The sequence below is a fragment of the Pempheris klunzingeri genome, chromosome 17 (genome assembly GCF_042242105.1).
Source record: "Pempheris klunzingeri isolate RE-2024b chromosome 17, fPemKlu1.hap1, whole genome shotgun sequence".
Taxonomy (NCBI): Eukaryota; Metazoa; Chordata; class Actinopteri; order Acropomatiformes; family Pempheridae; genus Pempheris; species Pempheris klunzingeri.
In genome coordinates, this window is record NC_092028.1 from 19,114,533 (window position 1) to 19,136,818 (window position 22,286).

A 22,286-nucleotide genomic window follows, 5' to 3' on the forward strand; every position below is an offset into this window, starting at 1 on the left:
ATGTTTGACCAACACAGAAACTGCAAACAGCAGATCAGTGTGCAAATGTTACACAGTCTTTGTGAAGTGCCCATGTGACTGACCCATGCTGGCGATGATACTGTGGACTGGCAGGCGTGTGAGTCCATGGTAAATGGTTTGGTGCACTCCCCTGGCATTTCCTCCTGTGCCGCCCCACGATGGCTCCCTCTGGCCTCTGACAAATGCTGAGTTCTCCTCTTTGGAGATATTGATGTAAAAGCATGTGTCAGAAGCCCCCATGATATGGCAGGGACCAGGGTTCAGCAGGATGTTGGTGGTGTCCAATCTGCGTACTCCGATCAAACATACTCCATACCTGTAGCCGCAGAGACAAGGTCAGCTCTGAACCGTGCAGGTTGGTATGTGTTCTCATCATCTTGGCTTTTTCACATTATGCCTTACTTTTTGTGAGCATGAAAGGAGGCAAAGGTGAAACTCTTGCCCTGGTATTCCCCGAAGAATTTACTTTCCTCCAGGCGGATATGATGCACCTCATTGGCTGAACAGCGCCGGTAGGTTCTGTGCCATTGGTCAGCTGAACACGCGCCGCCCTCCCTGAGACAGAAAATGAGGATTGATTGACCATGTGGGGAAAGATTGACCTTTAAAACACGTAACACAAAGCATCCAGCTCAGCACAGATTTCCCGCTCAAGGCTGTAGAGGTAATATCTTACATCTCTGCCAAGGCTACTTATCAATACTTCAATCAACGTATGGATGTGTGCAAGGACACACAGGCCCCCGAACAGTAGGCTCCTGACATATACATTTACACAATTAAGTGGACAACAATTTTCTCATATGGATATGGCTTTAGTCGCGGAGGCTAAAAAGGTGATAGCACGAAGCAAGGGCGTGGGTGCAGTGAGAATGTGGGTGGCCTGCGACAAAGACTGCCTTATATAAACAAGTGTTATAGTGAATTTGCAGTTTAGAGGAACTAAGTGCAAAGCTGGGGAGGAGGAGGACACATTCCAGTCATGTAGCATTGTCACAGCCAGGAAACATAATGGCATCAAGTCCATTTCTAGAAGGATACTTATGAAACACCCCACTTTTGAAATTTGAACTCATCAGACACAAGCTGCTGGGTTTGTGAATAAGTATCTCTTCAAAACTAAAATGTAATTTCACATGCAATCAAAGAGCATGTCTTTCTTGCCTATCCATAAAAATAGGCTTACTGTGTTCTCTTATGTGCATAAGTGAGACAAAGAATTTAATTGGATTTGGTTCTTAAGATAAGATATTCCTTTATTAGTCCCACGACGGGGAAATTTACATTTATTTCTTGTCTAATTAGATTTTACTTAGACTATTTGAAGAGTGATAGCAGCTTTGTTTGTGTAGATGCCCTGTTGTTTATGTTAGGACATACTGTGGCTGTAGGATGACAGTCAACCAACCAACCTTTATTTATAAAGCGCCAATTCACAACAGACGTTATATCAAGACACTTTCTATAAAAGAGCAGATCTAGATCACACTCTTAGTCAAGTATTGTTGACATCTACTGCCAGCTCTGTGACAAAAACAGAAAATAATATTTATCACGGGTATAGCCTTGCTATCATGCCATAATAACAAAAAGGAGTAAGTGAGATCTTATGCATCTAATTATTTGACCAAATAATGTGTTAAGTGACAAACTTAACAACAAAACACCAAACAATCACTTCAACCAGCAAATGAAAGCTATAAATGAACCACCAAACTAAACTTGCACTAATTCATGTTTAATCATTTGCCTCTCTTATGAAAATGTGTGTTAAGCGTCACAAACATGCTGTATGTAGTTTACTGATATCACATCCTCTGATTGCTATTTTGCACAACGAACGTTAAATATAATGATCACTAATCACGTAACCACAACTAAATAACAAGCCTTTTTTTCTCTGCAACAAAATCTCCACACAGAATCACACAACACAGCGTGTAGATTATGGAAGTTGAAGAAATGTCTGAAGTCTGAATCAGAAATCCTGGGTGTGAATACAGATCGGATGCATCCTACCTGTTGAGGGCTTGAAAGGCTCCTACACGTTGCTTGAAGGCCTCTTGGGGCGCCGTTCTGAGAAAGATAAACAAAGTTGAGGAGATTGGAAGCAGCTCGCTTCTATTCTTCATTTCTACTTATCCGCTCTATATTTGACTGTAATAGAAAGAGAAATAAGGAAAAGGAGAAAGAAAGCAAAAGGGAACTCACTGTCCTCTGGAAGAGTGGATCAATAAAGTGATGAGTGTCGAGGTACCAGGGCACACACAGTTTAAAGCCAGCATGGCGTACTTAAACTCTTCCTCACACACCACATGATCTGCAGATACAGGAAACAAGAGGGGTGAAGTGGCCGAGTCAAAACACAAACACTCACATTGTGCTTCACAAAATGTTCAGCTCTGAACACTGCAGTGAACACAAATGTGCTATCGGAAAAAAGGCTCTCCTGGCCTTGGTCAGTGTGTGTGTGTGTGTGTGTGTGTGGGTGAGGGAATGATCCCAGTAATCAAGGTGGAACTGACATAAAGGGGTCAGGGCTTAAAATTAATTAAATCCTTTAAAAGGGTCTGTTCTGCCAAATCATATATTGTCTCACTTAACCCCTGGTAGTATGTACCCCATGCAGAAGGGCTAGCCTCCCTCTTGATTAATGACTTAGTTTATAGAGTATGAAATCAAGTTCTCACTGTCCAAGGACATAAAACAGGCAAAAGCAGCTAATTTTCACAACTGAGAATTTTTTCTTTGTATATGGCTCAAAGGCAAGAATCAGAAATGTTTCTGCTAGTCAAGTATTAGTTAATTGACTCAATGTTTTATCACAGGACTGAACTGAATAGCAACACATCTTTCTGGACACAGTGTCCTCAGTATAATCCACAATGTGAACAGTTTTCACTGGAGCTCATTTATACTGAAGAAATATTCCCAATAAAACTGTTGCTGTTCTTCTGTTCACTTATTACACTGTATTGATTTGGCTCCAGCTAACCACTAAGAGACCCAAGCACTCAAATATGTCTCTACTTTATGTTGAATATCTAAATCTCACTTGGTGTTTGTCTAACACAAATGAGCCAAACAGACAGCTGTGTCAAAAACCCTCCATCATCCTCTCGCCACTGCTCCCCTGTTTACTCCCAAGGGGTCAATTGTGTGTCACCGCTTCGGCCCACCGCTCAGATTTTGGTGATGATGGGAAGACCTAGCAACAAGCTAGTCAGTGATTCACTGACTGTTTTATTAAACCTTTCACTCGTACCATCAAACACTTAATGCAGCCTTGCCTGTGAGCTGATTAACCAAAGTGAACAAACACAGATGACAGTCCTGTCTTTACCTGTGGCCACACAGTCTCCTCTTTGAAAGGAAAAACCAATAGAGCGATTAATGTTCGTAGTACGCCAATCAATGAGTCAGGCCCAGGGAGCATCCATTTCCCCTGCTGTGTAATTCTTGATTGCATTATATTCTTCACTGATAAGCACACAGGCATATTAGGGCTGCCTTGTTTAGCGACAAAGTTAAGCTAGGTCCTAAAAGCACAGTATGTGCTCTGTATTAGGAAATAATTGGTGACAAATGCTGGAGCCTGACATGAAGTATCAGACTCAATCAGCTGTCGGTCTGAATAACAGGAGGCCAGCTGAGATGTAAATGTAGTTTTTAATGAATTAGTGAGGTTTGTGTGTGCCTGAACCTGAACAGGTGAGAGACATTACAATCAAATCTGCTGATTGGGGATCTTCTCTTTTCTTTTTGGCTCAGGACAGTACATCAAAATGCAGCTCACACACAAACACACAGAGGGAAGCTTTTTGCTATTCAGCCTGTGAATTTCTTTTGCAGCGGAAGCTTTGACACAAAGCCTGCAAAGGAAAAGACAAACACATTGATATTGTATCTGTGGAGCAACACTATTCATTATTGTTACACACACATTCCAATCTCTCCCACTGCCTGTCTCTTACATTCCTGACTCCCAAAGTACAGACACAGTGGTCACACACCAAATTGAGTCTTTTTTCCAATATCCAATTTCTAGTGTCCCTCTTGAGCTTCTCTTCACCACTGTGATCCCTTTACTTCCCATCTTCTTCCCTGCTTACCGTTCACCACATCCCTCCATCCTTCAGGTGCCTGGACCCAGACCAGTGGAGAAACCAATTACTGACCTCACACTGAGCACACAGACACACACACACACACACACACACACACACACACACACACACACACACACACACACACAGACAGACATACACACACACTTTCTGTCGCCCTCACTTAGAAGGAACTGGGTTTTGTGCCCATCTCTTCAGACTGCGTGTTGTTTTCTATCACAGGCTGGTATTATCGCGCAGATATGTGTGTATGTGTGTGTGTGTGTGTGTGTGTGTGTGTACATATGGTTATTTGCACGCTCTAGTCTAGTAGCCAGAGTGCAATTACAACCTGACTACAGGTCCACCGGTTGAGCTAATTAAATCAGTAAGCTGTTATTGTTTCAATCAGCTGCTATCAACACCATGCGGCTACAATGATTCAAGCTCAGGGGGGGAGACTGGCTATCGCCATTCAAAACATAAACTGGAGAGGTAATCAATAAACACCCAATTCCATTTGGTTGCTCAAATAGCTCAGGGTTTCTCGCCGTTTTGCAACATTATACCGACACGTCTTTCCTAATGAACGCTGGGCTGTTATTAAGCTGTTCCTGTGGACCAAATTAAACGCTGAATCTCTTGCTCATTAACGCCTCCCACACGAGCACTTTGTGAGTATATTCTAAGTTGTGTCAAACCACGACATCTGTACTGTGACTGCACACCAAATCCACCTATGGGGACTTCAGGATTTGATATTGATATTAAAGGTAGCTGATTCTGAACTTTGCTGCGTTCAAACTCGTGTGTTTTGTGTGTTCAAAGTGGGAATTTACTTTTTCTATAGTCCTACAGGAGGACATTTGAATATGACAATAGGTCAATGTAAGATAACACGTCAAAGCAATTCATACACATGCTTCAGCTGTCAAACACACAGCACGGGGGGGGGGGGGGGGGCACCCCACAGAGCTTACTGATAACCATATAGTATAGAACAGGTGTTATCATGAATGAACATGAATATATTTTTCTGCCTAAGAATTCCTGCTCCACTAATAACAAAGGCCTCAGTCCGGCTGTGGCAGTGAGGTGTTTAAACAGCACTGCAGGGGCAAAAAAGGATTGCCTGCGGGGAGAGCTTGTCTGCCAGGTTAGTGTAAGAGCAGAACTCAAAAGAAGGGGATTTTCTTTGCCAAGGCAGCAAAGTAAAACATTAATCATTGATAGAGACAGCTGGGATGAGGGCAGAAAGCTAGAACTGAGTTTGACGGTCTCCAGAGCTGTAGGCAGAGAGACGTGTGAGAGAGAGGAAAGGGTGAGAGGGAGTTTGGCTCCTCTTCTTTCACTCACAGATGATTGACTGGCATCCTCTCATAAACACTCTCCAAAAGGCAATGCAAAAACTCACAGAAAACCCTCTGAGAGCTTATGGCAAAACCGAGACAATCTGTCCGGCACTTCTTCAGATCTGGGAGGACAGAGAGCTGCGCTGCTGCACAGGCATGCTGACAGGAAAAAGACAATTTTCAACTGCACCAACTCAGATAGAAAATGTGACACGACAGCTGATGGCCCACACTGGAAATAAAGCGTAAACTGGACCACTCAGTTTCTCATGTCTTTGTTATGCAACCCTGCAGTAGCAAAATAAAAATGCCTACCTAATCACCCTCTTATCCATCGCTATTTATCATAACTGTTTCACAAACGGAGCAAAATTGCCTGTCAAATTTGGGCCAAGAAAATGTTTTTTGGTTTTTTCAGTAGGTGTCTTCCCATTATTTCCTGCATCTTGATGTGCTCAAACAACAGTAGTTCCATCCAAACAAGACAGACAAACACACCTTTAGCTGACACCTCAAGTCACAGCCAGTGTATTTGATTTCACACTCCCTGCCAACCTGCAAATTTGACGTGGAACTTATTCTCCGGCTTGAGAATCTGGACGTAGAGGGGGCAATTTGGAGCAAAGTCTTTCACTGCCCAGGCTCGGAGGATGGTCTGATGATCCTGAGAAAATTGAAGAGTGTGGGATAGTTGGAGTGAAAACAAGGGGGAGAGACAGAGGAAAAGTGAAAGAGAGGTAGAAACCCATCATTAGCAGCATCAGATTGTAGCTCCTCTCTAATAATCCTCTTAAAGCACTGACTGCACAAAGAAATTGAATGGCCCTTGCAACATTTCAGAGAAATGCAACTCTACCAATCTCTAACAATATTCAAGGCTGCACAGAACACGTTGCGAGACCGTTAAGAGTGAGCTGACTAAAACTGGCTGTGAGATACATATACTTGAAAATTCAAATTCAAATCAAATCAAAGAACACAAGGTGTTCACAGACACGCTAGCGGCTAACGCGCTGATGCTCATCTATGTTTACCATAGTCACCGTTTTAATTTAGTGTGCTAGCATGCTAACATTTGTTAGTTAGTGTTAAATATAGCTGAGGTTGAGAGCAGTTTTGCAGGTGTTCATAAACCAAAGCGTTGAAAAAAAATAAAGATTTGACCTGATCATGGCACCACATGAAGAATTAAGGGATCATGAGAGTAATTACAATTTATCATCTGCAGAATTGTGCCACTAGCATGACAAACAAGCTGGTTATGGTAAGTGTTAAGGTAATTTGTTGGAGTGAGAGTTCATGTCTGTTCCATATTCGATCAGGTTAGTTTTGGTGTCGAAAATTACAGGTAATTGTGTGTGTGTTTGTGGGAGTTTTTCATCAGTTCTGACTCACTTATTTTCAATATTTCTGGTTTACTGGCATGACAAGTTGAGGAAGACATGTGCTGCTAAATTATTCAGTGTGAACAGTGTTGATTAAACGCAACCATGACATGCACTGCTGTGTAACAGCTCACCTATAAACTTGATTGGTTTCTTTTGTTTTGCTTGTGCAAGGATTATTTTTCATGTAAAGCCATGTTTCTTTTACTCTCAGCTTAATTGTTTATTCTGTACAATTAATGTTTTAGTGAAAAAATATTAAAAACCCAACATTAAAAGCTGGCACAAAAATTTAGCCAATGCAGTGAGGCAAATCCAGTTTCCAATGCTGCTTAAATACATTTTTATGATGCTAAACTCACTCCAGAAAACAGTTTAAGAAATAGACAAAGATAAAATGTTTCAAAATATTAAGACTTATTAGGTAAGAAGTCTTAATATGGATGTTTTGCAGTGTGAGGAGTCATAGCGATACAGGGAAGCAGTGAGGAACGTACAGCAGCAATGCGGTCCACTTCAAACCGGTTACTGAGGATAAAGCAGGCTTCAGCATCGTCCATCCTGCAGGCAGTTAGTTGAGCATTTAGCCATGGAAGAGAGAGAAAGAGAAGTAGACAGAGAGAGAGAGAGAGAGAGAGAGAGAGAGAGAAGACACGAGGAGAGGAGGGTGTTGTCATGTTATTGAGGGAGAGGACAAAAGAGAAAAAAGCAGGACAATAGAAGAACAAACAAACCAATGTGTCTTTCAAGCCCACGCCATTTATGGATGAGATGGTAGGAGGCAAAGAGACGGGGAGATTAAACATACAGACTGTTGCTCCTTTTCTTTCCCTGTGACACAGCCATCTTAAGGTGCTGAGGTTGTATTATTAGAAGCCTGGGGGTAAATAATAAGCAATACGGCTCTAACCATAATTACAGCTGTTACTTCAAAGCTGTAGGTGCCTTAGGTATTAATTATGAGCCCTGCCTCCTACATGTGAGGATTTTTCATTTTAAGGTGTCTTAATTCAAGTTTTGGACGTTTTCAGGGCTGAATGTTTGCAGAATTAGTTTGTGATCTTGACACTAGATTTTGTATAGATGATAGCGTACAAACTAAATCAGTACATCTATAAGATCAGATAGATGTTTTAATGCTAGACTCTTGGATGTTGTTGTTGTTGTTGTTTTTGGTCAGTGACTCACTTGGCCCTCATCAGGTCTTGGTCTTTAAGAGCAGAACCCTGCAGATAGATGACTCTCTGGGCCCACAGAGGGACATGAAGGACCCTCCTAACCTGGACATCCATCTCTGCTGGGCAAAGGATCACCACATAGTAGTCCTACACACACACACACGCACAATTTGTATCTGTGGCTGAAGAGGGTTTAACCACAAGCAAGACATCAACAAGAATTCTGCTGGGTGAGGTGTATTTAGGCTGAGAGGCATGTACTTTGCATTAAGTTTCTACTACTGGACTAAAGTGAAGTTTCTGTCGGCATCTATTTGTTAAGCTAAATAAAGTGAAACTGACACCGAGCTCAAGAGGAGGACCGGAGAGGGCTCGCCCCAACAGTGCAGCCGGGCTAGCGACGCTATGGAAGAGGAATGGGGAGTTGTGTTCACCGGGTCTCAGATAAAGCCTCCATCCTTTTGTTGTTGTTGGCAATGAAAACATTCAGGGTATGTTCAGGGGCTGTATGTGGCTTAGACATAATTAATTCTCCTAGACCTAAAAACAAATGATTTTACCAGTGCTAACCAAGACATGACATGTAGGAACTTAGTTGATATAATTTTCATTGTGCTCGTGCTCTTGAAAATGTAATAAAAAGATTTTTATACTCAAACTGTCGTGACAACTTGATGGCCCTTGAAAGGATGGATCCTAAAATTAAGATGTGACTTGATGAGAATAAATCAATTGAGTGTGTTAGTTCATTCTTGGCCTTGGCAACAGTTGTTTGAATTAAAAAAAATCTTAACTCAAGGCCCACTTATTAGCTTTGTACAGCTTTCCTACGTAGGTCATGTGGTGACACCTGAGCCATCTCAGCGACAAAGCTTATTTAACTCTACAGTGATTTATCTTCTGATTCATCTTCTTCTGTTACTCTGAGGCACTGTACACCAGCCCTTCAAAGTGGTGAGGACCAGTCACAGTGATCCCCACACAGACGCTATTATTGAAGAAGGAGATATGCACACATGGATGGACCTTCAGGTAAACACTCACATCTGCTCCAACATGAATAAGAAAGCAGCCTGAGCTGTCCTACTGCTGAATTAATCCTCTGCCTTAACCTCAGTTGTTCCGGCTGCTGGAGAGGATTAGAGACAACAAACACACAGGAACACAAGACCCCTCAGCCCTCTCTTGTCCTACTTAAAACCATTTGGAGAGACCTGTAGTCGTGGGTGAGCGAAGAACTCATTGAGGAAGTCCATAAGGAGGTCGATCTTGAGACAGCTGACACACAGCACCACGTGTTTCTCCGTCTGCGCCCTGTAGCGGCTGTAGTTCCCCCCTGACTTCTGTCGCTCCATCCACAGAAAGGCCAGCTGCTCAAACTGCATGCAGGACGACATCCATCACATTCAACAGATGGAAACTGGATTAAGTTAGCTGGAATACAGGGATGCGCCAGGTGGTATGTGAAAAAAGGACAATGCCTTGTAGTCTACAGGATTTCCGTGTGATTAGGGAGAGTGTTGGGAGGAATAAAAAAAAAGTGAAGATTTGGTTCAGGATGGTGGCTGAATGGAACATGATAGCAGAGATTAACAAGGGAAGGTGGGTTATGGAAACAACAGTAGGCCTGAGCAAAATTGCACTGATTTTTTTTGATGTGCTGGAGAAGTCTGGCTGGATAGATGGATGGATAGAGGGATTTTACAGACTCAGAGAGATTCAGAATCATAGAATTCATGAAACATTTTTACACATTTCCACTGACAAATACCCAGATATTCTTCAGCGAGCTCATTGGTTTAAAATTATTCATTGCAAGGATTACTGTTGCAAAACTGTAGTTTGCTGTGAGCAATGAGCAGAGCTCAGGGCATTTTTCAGTATTTGAAAATGCAAATGTTTGCAAAAAAACACAACTGAGCTTCTATTTGCTATTTGTGTAAAAAAAAAAAAATCCCACCGATGAGAATAAAACTGTAAACTTTCTAATAACCGCTGCATTCCTCAAAGCCTGTTTTTGTTTTTGGTGCAACAAGCCTCCAAGCAGCGTAGCTTTCTTGTCTCCTCTCCTCTCTCTCTCTTTTTTTCTTTGTGTCACCTGTCCTCTTCCAGGTCTCCATGGCGGAGAGCAGGTCGTGTGGTCTGTGTGACACCGCCTGCGGTTGTTCAGTGTCCTCCTGGATCCACATTCTTCACATACATTTTATGTTCTACTACATGCATCCTAATTTGTATTTATTGTACATATATTTTGTATGTTTGCATACATTCTGATTTTATTGGTCTGTTTTGTAATCTATTCTACTGAATGTCACCTCAGCTGCTCTTCGCTATTCCAAAGGGGGGAGGGGGTTCCTTATCTGAACCGAGGGTCTAAGGACAAAGGGTGCTGTACATTGTACAGATTGTTAAGCCCCCTGAGGCAAAGCGTGATATGTGATTATATGCTATATAAATACAATCTGACTTGAAGAGATTTTGACTGTAGCAGTGAGCAATGAGTGGCTGATAATGTTTCTCAACATAAACTTTAGCAATGTCAACAGAATTCAATAGACACAGTTCATTTGTCTGCTGTTTTTCTCTAGAAAACAATCATTTTGCTCCAGACAAATTTGATTGATTTTGAGATAATGTCAGCTCGTTAAAGTTGGAAAACATCATCAGGCCACATGACATTAGGGTTTTATTCAGCCATCATTTGTGCATAGCCAGTTTTCGATGGCACCAACTGTGGAATCAAGCCTCTATTTTAGTGGTTTGTTACAAGGAAAGTCTCCCAACTTGGTTCTGAAACAAGACAAATCACCTTAATGGTTGGGTTTTTGTCTTAATTTCTAATCAATATCCCTGTCAGACTCAAAATTACGCAAAATGACTCTTCTGGAGGTACATTCCCTGTGGCGTGTTGTGGACAGCTACAGGACAACCAATAGAGGCAGCACTAAGACAAGACAGTAGCTGAATCCTGATGCGCTCTGTGGCTCCTCTGTTCAGCATGGAGACTGGTCGTGGCAGGACTCAGACAGACGGACTCACACACACACACAGGGTGGGGGTTAGGGTTGGGGCTAAGGGGGGCCAGTTTCTAAATGTCATGGGGTATTTATGGATGAAAGATGGGGAGAGGCAGTGGAAAAGGATGACAAAGCATCCATGGGGGTGATGCACAGATGACCATTTCTTTACAAGTGCAACTTCAGCGAACATATCTTTATTCTCATGCCTTTTGTTTTTGTGAAGGTTTTTTGTTGGGATATTTGCTACCATTTGGTCATAGCTGATGAGAAAAACTAAACAGGGAGAGCCTGTTTAATAGCCAATTAATGAGGCATGCGTAGGATGAGGCCCTACACCTACTGCTTATGTGGCGCAATTATAAAAAAGAAAAGCTATCAAAGACGTGCGGCACCACCACAAAAGAAATCCAATTTTCAGCAAAATAAGAATGTGGCTACACAAAATCATTTGTGAATTGTTCATCAGTTGTGTGTGAGTGTGATTCCTGCCCAGGGAGGCCCTCCTCTGACTGCAGGTGCAGTAGACACACTCCTCCTATTAACACTTTCACATCTTTTCAGAGACACAGGTACACGAGGTACTTCAGGGATAAAAGCTTTACACACATATGAGGAACAACAATGACGATACAATGCAACTGATTTATTTGTCAGGGTGCTTTTATCAGCCCCTGGACAAACAGAGGGTGTGTGTGTGTGTGTGTGTGTGTGTGTGTGTGTGTGTGTGTAAATGGTTCCTGAGGTTGCCTCTGTGGAGCATCTAAATGACAGGAGAGGGATTTGGGGAATTGAGTGAGTAAAGAAGACACTCTCACTGTTCTCTGAATAAAAATAGTGTTGTAAATCTACGTAGGATGCAATGAGTCATCACATAATTGTGCAGGGGGGAAATACAAGCATTATTAATCTTAACAGAGGAAACTTTGCTGCAATGAGCTCACAAAAGAAAACTAATTGGCTCTTGTTGACTGCAAAATTATCCCATCTACTAATTTTAGGAATTATTTAAAGATTTTTTTGAATACTTTAAAGGCACATCCGTTTTTCTGATATTTTTTTTTACCTCCATATAAACTGGAGGGTGGCACAGCCCTGTTGACTGCTCCAAATGTTAAATACAGAATTCCTCAACCTCGACTCTTTTTACAAACCTATTATATAGTCATACCTGGTTTGTTGCACTGCATTACAGTCAAATGTTACTGCTCATTACACCTCTTTTTCTCTGCTTTGATGATATTAGAGGTTATCACCATTGTGTCTCACCTGAATGGGTAGCACGATGAGCGCCACAAAGATCATGATGACCACCAGGAGCTGCGAGGGCCAGATTTGGGGTGTGACATCTCCAAAACCCACCGTGGAGAACGTGACCACACAGAAGTAGAGCGAGTCGAACAGGGTCAGGTTGTTTCCTGCTCGTTCGAGGTGTTGGATACCGCAGATGCTGATGGAGGTTGGCAGGGTGGGAAAGATGGAGAAAGTATTAAGAGGAGGAGAGCACACCCACATGCTGGGTGAAGTATGGGTGTCTGTGGGGGGCCTTGTACATGGAGAGTACATAGAGATATACATATACATATATATATATATATATGCATGATTTGGTGCCTTTGTGGGATGTTGTATATTTGTGCATATAGGTGTGAGTGCAAGCTGTGCGTGTAATTGTTTCCCTTAAGGAAAGATGAGTCAACAGGCAAATGTCAACCCTGAAATGGTCAGAGATCTTAATTCATGCTGTGTGTAGGATCTTCTGGATTAGCTCAGGCTTTCACACCAGATATGCAGCAAGCTGACACTTCCTCCACTGCACTAAAGCAATTGCCAGTTGTCATTTCAGAGCACTATCTCACTCTCACAGTTACCAATTACCTCTCTGCTCTCTGTCTTTCTCTCTTAAAGCTCCATGAACAGCATTTTTAGTCTCCCGTCTGTATTCCTCTGCCTGCATCACACCATTTCTTCTCTTGCTCATCTCACCCTCTTCTGCTCTTTTCCTCACCCTGTCAGCTGTGGCACCTTTGACTTCTTGTTCAACTGCAATGTAATGTCTCTCTTTTCTCTATTTTCTGTCTTTGTTGCCCCCTCCCCCCCGTTTCAGTGTCAGCAGCAGAGGGTGAAGGTACCCACCACGTAAACATGAGACAGACCAGCGTGCTGATGAGTATCACCACCTGGTTAAACATGGCTGAGTGCGTCCGCTGGATTGCCCGGTGGAGATCATTCTGCAGAGAGACAGACACAGATGTGAGTTAATGTATAGACACATCAACAGCCCACATGCAGCAGAGTTAAAGTTAAATAAGGATAAAATGCAGTTGATGGATAGTAGGAAAAAGGAACAATGCATGTGATGTATATGCTGCTGAGAAGGACGGAGAAAGGATAAGCAATAAGTAAACAAAATCATTGTGAATTGTTTGTCAGTATGTGTGAGATTTCCTGCCCAGAGAGTCTCTCATCTGGCTGCAGGTACAGTAAACACACAGAGGAACTTCCTCCTTTTAGCACTTTTACATAAGGGAATTAAATGTGGAAAAAAAAGCTTAGTTAGGCGGATGTCATTGGACAGATGGAGTCAATGAATGTGAAAAACTTTGATGCCAAGCCCAAGGTACAATGTGCCACAAAACCAAATGTTTTGTGGCAGATGTACCTTAATAGCAGAGGAATGGCAGAGACAGAGGGGGGCAATTGCATGCCAACAAAATAACATAACAATGCTGTTGAGTTGAAAGTTATTGAAACTGTGTAGGAAGATAGTGCTTCACTCACTATCATGTTTTCCAAAGCGTGCTTGGCCAGCCAGCAATTGAGAAATACAGGGATGAAGAGATTTCTGAGGGAGGGTAAAATCACCTGTCAAGAAGAAAAAGCTTCAGTCTGCTTGCCTCTCTGTCTCATCACTTTTGTCATGTACTGTATACAGTCATAGGATCTCTCAAAAGGAAAAGCTCTGAGAGAGCATGTGCCTGTTGTGATATCCCTTCTGTATTACTGTACCAGGTAATGAACATGTGATGTGCGCTCAGGAAGGGATTGTGGGTATATGTAGCTCGAGTGCTGTCAGTGCTCAGTAATGCATATCCCTCCACTCACAGTGATCATGAAGGGAACTGCGCTGATCATCTCCAGAATAAAGGGGACACGTAATACTTGCTCCCAAACGTTGCCCTGGAAACAAAAACCACACACAGGGGTCAGGAAACTCTATTGTCATGGTGACCTTAAGGGGATTACCACATAACAGGCCTGATTGCGGACAGTGGAAGGGGATAAATTGACCAGATTGAGCACCATGGAATAGATCGGTATGAATAAGGGTTATACAACTCCCTTGTGCCCTTTGAAAGAAGAGGCGGCATTACTCAGTTTCCTCCAAGCTTTGTCGTTCAATTAAGATGTCAGCCATGGCCGTTTTTATGTGTCTGCCACTTGCATATGGCTGACCTGAATGTGACAAGTGTAGGTGGACAGGCACAGGGAATGTCCACAGGAATCAGTCAGCTCTAAATGCTAAGGCCTCTAGCCTCCACAGCAATCTGCAGAGGGAGCCCTTTATAGGCTTATAGTATCAGATACATCAAAGGCAGGGTAACCCGTTGATGGATTGGCACCCCTACCACAGCAGCACAGGGGCCTCCCCTAAAGTCTTTCTGATGTGTCAATAACAGGACAGTGCTGAGGAAGCCTCACGACCCACCAAGATGCTTTCCAAATACAAAAAGGAGGAGCAACAGGGGAGAAAGGAAGACTTCAGTTTAGTAGAGTGAACACACAGAGGAGAGCAAAAGCGGACAAACAACTCTCTCGAGCATATTGAATGCACACACACCACAAATGTAAACGCCACAGTCACAGTCACAGTCACAGTCACAGTCATCATAAGAAGCTTTAGATTGGCTGTTGGGGGCCACGAGTAACTCACCTTGTAGCTGAGATATACAACTAACATAGTTTCTGAAAAGCTGATGAAAGCCACAAGCACCTGCAAAGAGAGAGAGAGACTTATGGAGAAAATGAGAGATGCAGACAAAAAGGAAGAGCAGACTCAGAGAGGAGTGGAGATAGTTGGAGGGAGACCAGAGCAGAGAAAAATTAGGAGTCGTAGAGATGGAAGAGGAGAGCGTGGGTGGAATCAGTAGGCGTGCTGATGATTGAGCTTCGGAGGGAACAGGTTTAAGTGAAGCAAGAGACGGTCTAGTGTCTGTCTGTGTTCATATATGAGTGTGCAATCATACTATAAGTATAAATACTCATGTCAGGTAAAATTATCTGGTTTCATGTATTTCTGCCCTGTAATCATGTTACATAAATTAAACACTGACAAACCAAAAAAAGCAAAATGCAGGAATTATGTGCATCTGTGAGTGAGTGCATTCAAGTATATGTGTGTAAACAGACTAAAGCCTTGTGCACACAGGACTGCACTGATCTATCTGACCTGCAGTGCCCACAGCGGTAGAGGTCTTTCCACCGAGATGATCAGTTTCCTACAGGGTGGAAGAAAAGAAGAGAACAGACAGCAGAGGGGAGAAACGTGGCAAAAAAAAAGACTAAAATTAGACAGAGGCCACTAAGATTGACAACATTTTGAAATTATTCTCTGCCCAACACAATGACTCTCAAGAGGGACCATGAAAACAGCTCATGTCACAACATTAAATTTAATTATGATGTTTACAACTGAACAACAGTGGAGTGCACAGCTGCCAATGTGCTCATATTGTAGGAGAAAAGTAATTTTCACACAGTCAAATGGAAATTTACAGCCTTATTGTCAGAGAAAGGCGTTTTTTCCCCCTCAAAAGACACCCTGGGGCTTATCATGGCTGCTTGCCTGCCCACACTCTGATTTGCTCCTTCGATTCTGCTGCCTGGAGCAGGAGGCGGCCCATCCCTTCCCTGAGCTCACTCTGTCAGGCTCCTTATTCATGTGGAGCCAGAGCTTAGCCAGTGTCACCAGCCACCAATTAGATCAATAGGTCCCTGAGCAGGAGACTTGGCATAGCCACAGGTCCATGTACACTTCCTGGTTTCTCTCCCTCTCTCTACTGTTGTAAATTACACACTTTATCTCCACTAGATCGCTGTTGATTAGGCTGCACAGGCGCTACATACATATCATGCTGACAGGTAATCCATACAGTTGGATTGTGACAAATGAATGTTGATCGTAATGCTCAATATCAGCTCTATGAATTGCATCAGTTACGTGAAGTTGCATTGATTGTGTTATATGCTTCCGAACAGTGGGCCTGTATTTAAGATGCTGGTCCTCAAAGGTGTGTTGTTTCAAGGTTCTTGTCTACAGGCTGAAGCTGCCTCTCCTAATTAGAGACTCACATGCTTACCAGTCAAACTCACTCCAGGGACGGGATGATGCGTTTTGTTTGGTACAGTTTGCTCCGCTCACGCTGCAGGGGGGAAAAAAAAGACAAAAACGACAATGAAAATGATTTCTTGTCAGGCTTCAGCTCTCAGCAAAACTGGAGTGACCCTCAGCTCAGTCCAAATATCAGTTTACTTTCCTGATTGCATCTCCACCCCCTCTCTTCTCCCACCACCGTCTCACATCCATTTACAGGACACTCTATGCACACCCTTATCTCCTCTATTGACCTGATGCACTTGTTCCTGCTATCAGGCCTCCACACTCAGAGACTTTGTTTCACCTCATTAAGCCCCTGTTATCACCATTTCTCTCACCAGTCCTGTTTTTCGTCTTGCGGGTTGTCCAATAGGACTCTGACAATGTAGAGGAGGCAGCTCAGCACTTTCAGAGCAAAGTTAAACATTCGCACTCGCAGACCTGCAATGCAAAAAGACATTAAAGTCATTAAAAATACATTTTAATTTTGAATAGATTTTTTAATATTCTTCCTGCATGATTTATAAATATATATCTGATAAAGCTCTGTAGGATTCTTTGAAATAGTGTGTTGTGTGCACCTAAGGTACAAATAAACTGGAATAAAGGTTTTAGAAGACAAAACACAAACATAAAAACAAAAAACAAAATAGCTCTAGGGAAGCACTAGAAGCTCATAAGGCATTTATCATCTTAACAATTCATCTTTTCAATAAAACATGTGCAACCGCAGTTGACTGACAATAGTTGGCTTAATGAAGCAGAAAATGTATTCAGTATTTTATCTTGCCTGCTGAGAGTTTATCTTGTATCCCTTACATCCCAGTCTATATTACTATTACAGCATGTTATGCAACCCCTTAATAAAAAGGAATAAAGGCTATAGTTATTTGTTATATCCAAACAGGCCTGAGATATACTCCTGTTTCAAATTAAGGTTTTATGAATAAACATTTTAATGACTTTATACAAACATAGACAAAGTGAATAACTGTAAACACGCCTCTTCAAACGAAAATATAAGAGCAACTCAGGCAAAACAGGCAGCAGACAGGAATTTCACCCAATTAATTACAGACAGACAAGGTGTGTTTCGAACGAAGGCAACTCACTGGATCTTTGGTTTTTGATGAAGAACAGCTTGAGGCGCTCCTTGAAAGTGTTCTCATTCACATAGAACTCTACCTGCACCCTACGAGAGAGATGGAGAGATGGGCAGAGACAGAGAGAGAGAGAGAGAGAGAGAGAAAAATGAGGAAATATACACAGGAGGCGTTGCAGGTGAGTGGAGAGATGAAATACTTTTATGGAGTCAAGTCAAGAGACAGAAGGAAGAATGGAGAAAACAAGTGGAAGGCTGGGAGATAAAAGGGAACAGAATAAAGGTGAGGAAGAAAACTATTCAACAAATTTGAGATAGAAAGGGCGATAATGATTATTTGAATACTCAAAAGTATGGAAATAAGACACTGTGTCTGGCTGCATTAAAGACTAATGGGTTTTGGAGGAAATGGTGTTCCTGCTTGTCCGCCTGCCCATAGGCCCAGACAGCTGCAGTCAGTCTCGTTATCTCCACTGATTAAATATAGAGCAACAAATTACTTCCCTCTGATGTTTCTGCTGAACATGGGAGGCCATAATTACTGCTCTTTCTCCCTTTCCATTCTGGCACCCTCCTGTTAGAGGGACACACACTACCGCTCTCTCACGCACACACCTTACTGTAAATGCACAAGCCTAAAAATAAAAAAAAAAACACACCTGCAACCAGGTCATTGGGGTTATTAAGCCCATTCACGGGCCCATATGACATGAAGAGACTTGATGAAAACGACAAAGAGACGCTCTTCACACATCTGTTATATGTGCACAGAGACATAATCAGACAGACTGAAGGTGACTGTATTTCCTGTCTGACCACCTCAGGGGAGAATTCTCAGTAGCTCCCCTTTCATCCTATGGAGGGAAGAGTGGATGACTCAGGCCGAGGATGAAAAACGCCAGGCCCGGCTCACTGGTGGTCTCCTCACAAAACACAGACAGATGAAAGAGAGGCAGAACAACGGCAATCTATTCTCCTGTATGCAGGAAGAGGAAGAGAGGGTGGGGTGGGGGGTGGTGGGGGGTTTCTTCCCAGGGTTCCAGAGTGACGCTATACCAGCACCCCACATGGTCAGACACACACAGACCGAACCCAACCTCACACTTTACAAGCAACATTTTGGGGACGGGGGGTAACTTTCCTCCTTGTTACTATGGAAACATGGGTTTCGTTGTCTTTTCCCTCGCTCTCACGTGAGCAGATGTGAGCAAACATACTTGTGAAGTGTGTTCAGCCATCTGAGCCGATAGCCTTTTCCAACTTGGTGGCAGCTCCCCTCGCTCCGAGCAGCCTGCTAACAATAAGGCTTTTGCACACATGAGGGAAAACAGAGGAAACATGCAGATACACACAACTCCCCAGGCTCTCAAAAGCCCAGAGGTGTGTAATTGCACCTTTTGATTAGAAAATGACTTTGTGGAAAGTGCAGGAGAGATGGGATGCCCTGCAGTATTTGCACTCACAGACAGTATTCTGTGAATAGCGTCTGTGTGTGTGTGGTGAGTTGTGGTGAGCTAATCGACCACATGACTGCATGAGTTATTTCATGCACAGAGCAATCAAACAGTCAATACCATGGTGGCAATAAGTACAGGGAACCATTATCACCGGTTCCTACAGCAAATACTATTAGCCAACTCAACCATTATAAAAATTTGAATTGGGAAACATGTGATGGCCTTGTGTTATTAGTATGTAACATTAATGAAACTGTGCCAATCAGAGAGATTTTCCAATGGGTCATAATCAGAAATTTGAGTGATTACAAATGGTTCACACTTGAATTAAACAGTTAAAGACTGAACAGTGAGTAATAGCAGCACTAGTGATCATGTTTCCATGCTGCATAATAATTTTGCATCCTGTGAACAAAGGTCTGGAAAAGTTCAGACAGCTAATACTTCAAAGCAGGCAGAAGCAATCAGGATATTGCTTTCTCCTGCCTGAGATAAGAAACATGAGATTATAAATTGCTATTGAATTTCCAAAGATATTAGTGGAAAAATCTTTACATTCAATGCAAGGCCAGACTACTGCCAGTGAAAATGCTGGCGGCGATAAAGCACTCATTTCGCACTTAACTAGAGTAGTAATTTTTATGTCATACATAGAAACTATTATTTCACATATTTATTAAGTAAACTAATCCAAATAAGTATCTATTTCTTACAATGATGATGTACACATTAAAACTTCACATACAGCTACAGCCACACTGTGTTCAATCACACATCTGAAACTACATGCTCATTTAGTAGATTTTCCACAGCTAAATCCTGTTGGCACTGATGAGATCGTTGCATGAGCGTTGCAATCTTCTCAACAGCTCCACTGTGACAAGTTTCAGGTTATCATCATCATAACAAACCAAAATGGTGAAAGCTTTAATGTTCGCTTTCCCTCAAGCTAATGTCCTCTCTTTTACAACCACATCCATTAGGGACTGCACCCCCACATCTGACCATGACAGAGTTTTTCTATCCTTTGCCAAATCTTCTGTCTCATATTGCCTGCTTGTTATTGTCTTAAGATACTTAAGGTAACATACATTCCTAAATCCAGCCATCTGTGTTTTTCTTCATTCATCAAAGTCCTGAGAGCCTCTTCAGACTGTGAGAAGACACTGTGATAGGTACCAAGGAGAAGAAGATCATTTCAGAGGTCATTTTGCCCTTGATGTGTTTCTCTAAGTGAGAGATTTTCCACTTGAGTGTACAACAGAGGATGAAAAGTAAAGTGGAAATATAGCCCAATAAAGAGTTAAGCTGTGGGATAGATTGAGAGTCGGGATCTTTAATCTCAGAGGAGGATGGGGGAGAAAAACACATTAAAAACTCATAAAGAGCATTATTTCAAAACAAAAGACACACAAGCACATCACGGTGGCACCCCTGGGCAATAGCCACATATCAGCCCCCAAGGCCTTCCAAAAAGTACAGGGAAGATAAATTATCAGATAATTGAGAAAAAGTGCTTCGGGAAACTGATGCTGGATTAAGGAACAGCCATTTCAGTATACCGTATACCATGTATAGAGAACTCCCAAAGATGTCCCCCTCTCTTTCTCTCTGCTCGGCTCTTCATTCAAAACACTGGTTTATTAAACACATTATCTTGAGTCCGGTATCTAAGATCATTTCCTGGGCTTTAATAGAGAAAAAAAAAAACAGCAGCTTTAACAGCTGGAAACAAGCGAACGGGAAGCAAAGGGGCATGGCATAACATTTCAGACTGGAGCCTGGGGAGAGAATTAGCATTTCAGCATTTGCATTGTACACTCTGAGAGTTAATGTGTGAAACAGAGAGGGAGAAAGAGAGAGATAGCAGACAAAAATACAGACGGATAAATAGACACAGACAGATGGACAGAAAGACAGAGGGGGACATGCGGAGGAGGATCTTTGCAAGAGAGATAGAGAGAGAGCTGAACCTTGTTCTCCTGCTGCTTCCACCCATGCCTGTGCTCCATAATGACACAGCACTGGCCAACTAATGACACAGTGGAAGAGACTAAAGAAACCCAAATCTATACATGCACAACAGCACAGAACTGGCTCATCACAACCTCCACACACAACTCAGAAATAGAATTCATACCAGCCAAGTAGAAAAATACAAAATAAGGTAACTATGTGGGGAAAATGTCAAACATTATTCTGTTTCCATAATGGAAAACAAGCAGAAATGGAAATTCATGGATATTCAATGGACTATGCTTGAGGAATAAATAAATCCATAAAAAAATATTGAAAAATGCTGTAAGCAAAGAGACGGGGTGAATTGAAATTCTCATAATTAAAAGAAAAAAATCTATCAGAAATTTCATTACAAATTCTGGTAGAGACAAATGACTTTGCTGGCATTTATTTCAAAAATCTTTCTAAGATGAACAGATTACAAAAGGTAAGATGATCAAAAATATGCTTAACCTATAAAAGGTGACTGACATCAGCGCACCAGAGGAAATGTTATTTTTACAGAAGCTGCTCCCATCGATTGGAAGAAACACTCTACGGAGAAATGCTTACAGCCTTGAACCAGTTTGAAGTTTAACACTCAACATATTGTATTGCTTCGGATGAATAGGTGATGAATAGGGGATCCTCAGAGAAAAGAGGACACAGCTAAAAGAGCAAAGACTGGAACAAGTAGACAAAGACACACAATAATAATATACACAGACTACAAATGAGGGCAGGAGAAATTCAATGGGACGACAAGAGGCAAATAAATTGCACATCACCATGGGGCTGCTCTAACAGCTTAACAGAGGCAAGGTGTACTCTACTTCATCCAACCAATGGTCAACAGCACAGCTTGTCCCTGACCCAGATACACGACCATCACACACATTGTGTGATTGGCAGGTGGAGAGAAATAAAGAAGCAAAAGAAATGAGATTATGTGTACATATCCCCACTAAAGAAAGATCCCCTTCTTGTGCTAAAAGGCAAATTCTTCATTTAACGCAGACAATGCACAAGTTCATGCTGACCGAAGAATTAGATGAAAAGAATGATAGATCTTTTTAATACCACTCATTGTTGCCACAAAATTGATTTTAACACTGGAATGAAACAAGCAAGTGCTCTCTTAACAATAACTTAATGATAAGTGAGACCTTTAAAGACTCTCTTTCTCTCCTTGTCTTTTCATCAGTGTATAACTCAGGGAGAAAATCAACCATTTGGCAATTTAGTGAATTTTATCCACTGTGTATATGTACATAGCACATACAGCAGTCACTC

The 22,286-nt window shown here is 42.1% G+C and overlaps 1 protein-coding gene across 1 annotated transcript in view; it reads right to left on the reverse strand.

The window, feature by feature from the left end:
- Positions 1 to 22,286, reverse strand: part of kcnt2b (potassium sodium-activated channel subfamily T member 2b) — a 32,459-nt gene that overhangs the window by 4,839 nt on the left and 5,334 nt on the right. Inside the window, exons 2-18 of the mRNA XM_070847485.1 lie at positions 17,549 to 17,628; positions 16,775 to 16,877; positions 16,420 to 16,482; positions 15,510 to 15,558; positions 14,994 to 15,053; positions 14,165 to 14,239; positions 13,841 to 13,924; positions 13,196 to 13,290; positions 12,329 to 12,509; positions 9,257 to 9,421; positions 8,053 to 8,189; positions 7,362 to 7,425; positions 6,035 to 6,143; positions 2,233 to 2,341; positions 2,041 to 2,097; positions 424 to 576; positions 84 to 337 (exon numbers count right to left, since the gene is read on the reverse strand). Coding sequence (XP_070703586.1) covers positions 84 to 337; positions 424 to 576; positions 2,041 to 2,097; positions 2,233 to 2,341; positions 6,035 to 6,143; positions 7,362 to 7,425; positions 8,053 to 8,189; positions 9,257 to 9,421; positions 12,329 to 12,509; positions 13,196 to 13,290; positions 13,841 to 13,924; positions 14,165 to 14,239; positions 14,994 to 15,053; positions 15,510 to 15,558; positions 16,420 to 16,482; positions 16,775 to 16,877; positions 17,549 to 17,628 — 1,838 coding nt within the window. The remainder of the gene's footprint in view (positions 1 to 83; positions 338 to 423; positions 577 to 2,040; positions 2,098 to 2,232; positions 2,342 to 6,034; positions 6,144 to 7,361; positions 7,426 to 8,052; positions 8,190 to 9,256; positions 9,422 to 12,328; positions 12,510 to 13,195; positions 13,291 to 13,840; positions 13,925 to 14,164; positions 14,240 to 14,993; positions 15,054 to 15,509; positions 15,559 to 16,419; positions 16,483 to 16,774; positions 16,878 to 17,548; positions 17,629 to 22,286) is intronic.